We start from the raw sequence: 7,194 nt of genomic DNA on the forward strand, positions 1-7,194 counted from the left end.
GATCTGAGCCGCTGTGAAATTCCCTTTTCATCTCAGAGAGTCAGCGGGTTGAAACCGGCCGGCTTTTTTAAAATGTAAACACATCAGCTGGCCTCGCCTCGCCCCGCCCCGCCCCGCCCCGCCCCGCCGCGCCGCGCCGCAGCGTGAATTATTGACGCCGCGGACGTCAGCGCTCCGCCGGCGGCCCGGAGCATGCTGGGTAGAGGGTCACTCAGGGCCGCCGGTGACGCTTCCTCAACGCAATTATTTTAAGATCCATTTTCTAAGAAGTGAAGTCACGTCTCTCTGGGGAGAAACCTACAGAGTCTAGAGTTGATTTGACAGGATGAAGACAGAGAAACGTCTCAGTCAGGAGAGAGAGAGAGAGACAGAGAGAGAGAGACAGACAGAGAGAGAGAGAGAGAGACAGAGAGAGACAGACAGACAGACAGACAGACAGAGACAGACAGACCGACAGACGGAGAGACAGACAGGCCTGAGAAGAAACAGCTGATTTCCTCCAGTCTGCCTTCACTCTGCTGCAGCTTGGGATCAATAGTAATGTTATTGATCTGCTGCTGGAGCTTTTAACCTGCTGAGGCTGAAGGAGCTTTGGCCTCTGGATCCTGCTGACTCAGCGTCTTCCTGTAAAACACCTTTAAAAGCACAGAAGTAATTATTCTGTGCATTTGCCCTTTAGTTTTTTTTTTTTTTCTTGATTTATTGCTCATATTTTTATTTATCTTGCAAGCACTTTGTAACTCTGTTTTGGTAAGTGCTGTGTATGTGTATATATATATATATGTATATTTAATTATTTAACCAGGAAGTCTGTTGAGAACAGTGTCTCCTCTACAGGAGAGGCTCAGTCAAGACAGCAGCATCAGCAATAAGAATCACAGCCGAACAAAACACAAACAACAACAACAACACATGAAGACCTCGAGGTCTCGTCTGTTAGAACTAGAAGCAACGACTTCCTGTAAGGTGACGTGACTCAGGTTTTTAAAGTCCTGAAGAGAAGGCAGCGTGTCCGTTTAAATGAAGATTATTTTTATTATTATTATCATGAATCCATCTGTCGGTCCTGCGGTGGGCGGGGCCTCGTTCTCTCGTTCTCTGCGTGTTTTGGGATCCAGATCGGACTCGTCCACCTTCCAGATCCTCCGCGGCGCTCCGGTCTGCGGCTCCGTGTTCGTCCGATGTTTTCCTGAATCAAAGCTTGAACGGATTTTCTGTTTCCGTCCGTCAGCTTCTGATGCGTCTGAAGCACAGACCGTACCAGATGGAGCAGTGAGTTCTTCACCACGGGTTTCTGAAGGCCGGTTTGAAGCCAACACTTCCTTATTGGCTTCAGAATTCACCTGAGGTTTCGGCCGCTGGGTCTGAAGCCTCTGACAGAAACGTCGTCGTGCGAATGTGTTAGAATCACCTTCTTGTGTTTGTCCAGTTTAGATATCGTGACGTGGATCGGTGAAATAGTTTTGATGTTGCTGTGGACTCTGATGTCTCTTCTCCTCCTGCAGGTCGCCGTCAAGATCATCGACAAAACCCAGCTGAACCCTACCAGTCTGCAGAAGGTAGGCTGTGACCTCTGACCTCTGCCTGTCTGTCTCTGTCTGTCTGTCTGTCTGTCTGTCTGTCTCTTATGGCAGTGCAGACCCCAGATCAGTTTCTGCAGTTTGTGGGCACTGTGCTCACTTCTTTAGTGTCACAGGAACAACAAGGAAGTTGCTACAGTTAGCTAACTAGCAAAAAAAAATTTGGGCAAGGTGCAAACAACACTGGACGATATTAGAGACAACAAACGTCTGTAATCAACAACATGAAAACACTGAGATGTTTGTTGTGTTGGAGTGAAGCTGCAGACAGAAACCTGAGCAGAACCTTCAGCTGATCCAAAATTTTCATCCATTTTTATCTCACTTGTTTAATTTACCCAAAGTGTTTGTATATTAACTTGAATTTACTCTGAAAAGTAGCTAGCGTTGTAGCTAAGCTAACAATGGAAACTTCTTGTTGTCGGCAGAAAAACAAAGAAGTGCCGTTTCAGGGGATTGTGGGAGAATCCTGTTTCAAACTCAGAGCCAATCAGAGCTGCCTGGTTAGGAACTAGTTGGTGTATTGATCTGCTGTAGTGTGTGTTGGACTGTTGGACCCTGCTGGACTCACCGCAGGGTTTCGGGGTTCAGGTTCCTGAGGTCTGATCTGAGGTCTGATCTGAGGTCTGATTGAAACTGAGAAGCTTCAAACAGAAGATGCTGCAGACAGAAACCGCCGGGCCGCTCAGGAAACAAACTCCATCATTAAAATACCCTTATTATGGGTTACCAAGGAAAGGCTCCATAGCAACCAATACAAATAAGTAAATGTTGTGGTTTTGAACAACTGTGTTGAGAGAATTCTGCTGAAACGTGAAGTCTGTCCTGCCAGCCTGGAGTCTGTGTGACAGAGGACCTACAGGAGGACTGTCCTGAACCGGACACTGCAGCGCGGTGCTGTCCGGGACCGCCAGGGGTCCTGAGGGGGTTCCAGGGGGTCCCCAGCAAACTGATGAAGTGTTAAACTTCAGCATTATTTCATTTACAAGAAGTTAGAGAAAGCAGCAGAATGATGTTCTGATAGTTTCTCTGTTCTCTCTCTACCTGCAACACAGACAGTCAGGGAGTTCTGGACAAAATCATCTGACAATAAAAATATTCTCCGATTTGGGTCCGAGAGGCAAAATCTCATTACATGGGGTTCTGTGGCTCTGATGTGGACTAGATTAGAAGTGAAAGATCGATATGAAAAAGGTTGAGAATCACTGGTCTAGTGAAGCTGCTTCCTCTGTAGGATAAGAACAGAGTCTATAGACAGACTGTACATGTCAGTCTGCATATAGACTCTATACACATCAGTCTATACAGACAGTAGTGTATCTCTATGGGTGAGCAGTGATTGGTCCGTGTATCATGACGCAGCTGCTGATCTGCATCTCATTATCTTGTCGCTGTTGTCATGTGAAAACCTTGTAACTTCAGTTTTGCTGATTTTCATGTTTTAGTTTCTGTTGAAGGATCACAGGCTCCTCTAGCTGAAATGTCGAACGACAGAAAGTTAATTGATTATAATTTTGATAATCAATTAATAATTTTAGTCATTTATCAAGTAAAAACACCAAACATTTGCTGGTTACAGCATATGTTTCATATCATATATATCGTATATCATACAAAATGAATACTTTTGGTAATTATTTTTGACATTTTATAGACTAAATGATTAACCGATTAATTAAATATATAATCGATAAAATATCGGATATAAAGGTTAGTTGCAGCTCTACTTGAGAAACCTCTGGCTCACTGTCCAGACGCTCCAAATGGTTTCTGGGTAAGAAACAGTCCCAGTTCAAACTGAATCACAGCGGCTTCAAATCTGACTGTCGCTTTAAGAGGCTGGAATAAATGTGAATGGAATTAGTCCCAGTCACCATGGCAACCTCTGGCAACAATTAGTGTGTGTGTGTGTGTGTGTGTGTGTGTGTGTGTGTGTTGTTTAGGGCCACATGCAGGCCAGCTGAGAGATTAAGTTTAATGATGAGGGTTAAATCAGGAAGTTGTTTGTGTTCAGAGAAAGCTGTGTGTGTGTGTGTGTGTGTGTGTGTGTGTGTGTGTGTGTGTTTGACATCACTCAAACCACTTGGACAGGCTCCACAGCAGTCTCAGACAAGCATTCATCACACACACACACACACACACACACACACACACACACAGGACAGGAGGCGCTGCCTGTTGGGAGTTGGAGTTCAGGAATGCAGAACAGACAGAAGTAACAGTTCACTGCTGAACCTGCTGGAGAGATCAGACCAGATCAGTTCAGACCAGACCAGATCAGATCAGATCAGTTAAGGTCAGATCAGATCAGATCAGATCAGTTAAGGTCAGATCAGATCAGATCAGTTCAGATCAGATCAGTTCAGATCAGATCAGTTCAGATCAGATCAGTTAAGGTCAGATCAGATTTAATTAGATTACATTACATTACATTAGAACAGTGCTGAAATGATTTGTCGATTAATCGATTAGGCGATCAGAATATTTTCAGATTTCTCTTCAGCTTCACAGATTTGGACTCTTGGTCACTTTGGACTCTGGAACTGAGAGACATTTGTTATTATTTTGTAATATTTTATAGACTAAATGATTAATCGATTAATCGATAAAGTAATCAGGAGATTAAGCGATGATGAAAATAATCGTTCATTGCAGCTCTAGATTAAATTAGTGGAAGTAGATGAAACTTTATTGATCCTGTGGGGAAGTCGGGTCGTTTCAGCAGCAGACAGTAACAGGACCCAGCAAAGAAACCAGAATAGAAATAAGAATAGAGCGGAACAGCAGAACATGATCAATAGAAACACATGAATGAAAAGAATGAAAATATATGAATTCTGTAATAATCTGACCTTTTGTCTGGTCTGTATTCAGCTGCCGAGCGCTGACTCTAACTAACCAACCAGCTGACATTCCCCCCCCCCCCCCCCACACACACACACACACACACACACACACACACACACTTGCTTTTAAAAGCCTGTCTAATGGTGTGTGAGGGAGGGAGAATGACACGGCTCATAAATAATGAAGAAAGCTCATGTGAAAATGTAAAAGCTGAGCAACACACACTCTCACACACACACACACACACACACACACACTCACACACACACGCACACACACATACATACACACGCACACACACTCACACACACACGTACGTCCATTGAAACCTTCATCATGCTGTGTGTGTTTACATGAGAAGTAAGAGTCATACAGAGGTGTGTGTGTGTGTGTGTGTGTGTGTGGGGGGGGGGGGTCACCGTGGTAACAGCCCTGCTGCCACGGCAACAGAGCCATGAGGACACCCATTAGCCTTTACACACACACACACACACACACACACACACACACACACACAGACCTAGTTAAGGTGAAATGATCTGTTAATCATCCGTCCAATCAGATGCCAGGGTCTCTTAAAGTCACATTCCACCTTCTGCATCGTCTGATCACCTGTATTGATCCTTCATCATTGACCCTTCACCTGTATTGTCTGTCTATTGATCCCCCCCCCCCCCCCCCCAGTAAACGCACATTAAACCACATTTAGTCCCATACAAGAACATTAGAGTTATTGATTTACTATTGACTTGTAGAACTGTCTGTGCTGTACATGGAGAGATAATAGTGCCAATAAATAATATATAACCTATACATTTTCTAATCAGGACAGTTTCTAGTGAATTAAATTGGAGTGAAACTCCTTAAAGCCTCCTGGAACCCCTCAAAGCCTCCTGGAACCCCTTCAAGGAGCCCTGGAACCCCTTAAAGCCTCCTGGAACCCCTGCAAGACCCCCGGATCCCTTCAGGGAGTCCCGGAACCCCCTAAAGACCCCCGGATCCCTTCAGGGAGTCCCGGAACCCCTTAAAGCCTCCTGGAACCCCTTCAAGGAGCCCTGGAACCCCTTCAAGACCCCTGGATCCCTTCAGGGAGTCCCGGAACCCCTTAAAGCCTCCTGGAACCCCTTCAAGGACCCCTGGAACCCCTTAAAGCCTCCTGGAACCCCTTCAAGGAGCCCTGGAACCCCTTCAAGACCCCCGGATCCCTTCAGGGAGTCCCGGAGCCCCCTAAAGACCCCCGGATCCCTTCAGGGAGTCCCGGAGCCCCCTAAAGACCCCCGGATCCCTTCAGGGAGTCCTGGAACCCCCTAAAGACCCCCGGAACCCTTTAAAGGAGCCCTGGGGTTTTCCAGTTTTCCTAGGAGAAAAAACTCTGCATCAGTTTTACTTCCCTTCTGACTCGGGTTCCTTCTTTCTACACCAAACAAAACAAACAGCGAGGTCAGAAACAGGATGAACGGTGTGTTCATCCTGTTTCTGACCTCGCTGTTTGTTTTGTTTGGGGGGGCGGGGCTGGTTGAGGTGGGCGGGGCTTCAGCTGGAGGGGAGGGGCTTTTTTTTTAACGACCCAGAAAAAATCCATTGATCTGAAAACGGTGAACAACAAACCAAAGGCGGAATGAAGAGATTAAAGTTCAGACCGGCCGGGGAGACAAAGAGAAACTGAAGATCAATAAAAACATGTGATGTCAGAAAACAAATGGAATCTGATTCACTGATTCAAATGTAAATGAGCTGTTTGTCTCCTCAGCTCTTCAGGGAGGTCAGCGTGATGAAGATCCTCAACCACCCCAACATCGGTGAGTCTGCACCTCCTCCTCCTGCACCTCCTCCTGCACCTCCTCCTTCACTTCTTTCTTCACCTCCTCCTGTACCTCCTTCTTCACCTCCTCCTTCACCTCCTCCTTCACCTCCTCCTCCTGCACCTCCTTCTTCACCTCCTCCTGTACCTCCTTATTCACCTCTTCCTGTACCTCCTCCTTCACCTCCTCCTGTACCTCCTCCTTCACCTCCTCCTGTACCTCCTTCTTCACCTCCTCCTGCACCTCCTTCTTCACCTCCTCCTTCACTTCCTTCACCTCCTCCTCCTGCACCTCCTTCTTCACCTCTTCCTGTACCTCCTCCTTCACCTCCTCCTGTACCTCCTTCTTCACCTCCTCCTGCACCTCCTTCTTCACCTCCTCCTTCACTTCCTTCACCTCCTCCTCCTGCACCTCCTTCTTCACCTCTTCCTGTACCTCCTCCTTGACCTCCTTCTTCACCTCCTCCTTCACCTCCTTCACTTCCTTCACCTCCTCCTTCACTTCCTTCACCTCCTTCTTCACCTCCTCCTTCACTTCCTTCACCTCCTCCTTCACCTCCTCCTGTACCTCCTCCTTCACCTCCTTCTTCACCTCCTCCTGTACCTCCTTCTTCACCTCCTCCTGCACCTCGTTCTTCACCTCCTCCTGCACCTCCTCCTTCACCTCCTCCTGCACCTCCTTCTTCACCTCCTCCTGTACCTCCTCCTTCACCTCCTTCACTTCCTTCACCTCCTCCTTCACCTCCTCCTTCACTTCTTTCACCTCCTCCTTCACCTCCTCCTCCTGCACCTCCTCCTTCACCTCCTCCTTCACTTCCTTCACCTCCTCCTTCACCTCCTCCTCCTGCACCTCCTCCTTCACTTCCTTCTTCTCCTCCTCCTTCACCTCCTTCTTCACCTCCTCCTCCTTCAGCTCCTCCACTTCCTTCACCTCCTCTTTCACCTCCTTCTTCACCTCTTCTTCCT

General features: G+C 47.1%; 1 protein-coding gene across 2 annotated transcripts in view; it reads left to right on the forward strand.

Annotated features, from left to right (window-relative positions):
• Nucleotides 1-7,194, forward strand: part of mark1 (MAP/microtubule affinity-regulating kinase 1) — a 37,419-nt gene that overhangs the window by 17,543 nt on the left and 12,682 nt on the right. For both annotated transcript variants that reach the window (XM_071922175.2, XM_078282682.1), the window contains exons 3-4: nucleotides 1,506-1,559; nucleotides 6,178-6,226. In XM_071922175.2, coding sequence (XP_071778276.1) covers nucleotides 1,506-1,559; nucleotides 6,178-6,226 — 103 coding nt within the window. The remainder of the gene's footprint in view (nucleotides 1-1,505; nucleotides 1,560-6,177; nucleotides 6,227-7,194) is intronic.

Source organism: Centroberyx gerrardi, chromosome 3, assembly GCF_048128805.1.
Source record: "Centroberyx gerrardi isolate f3 chromosome 3, fCenGer3.hap1.cur.20231027, whole genome shotgun sequence".
Lineage (NCBI taxonomy): Eukaryota > Metazoa > Chordata > Actinopteri > Beryciformes > Berycidae > Centroberyx > Centroberyx gerrardi.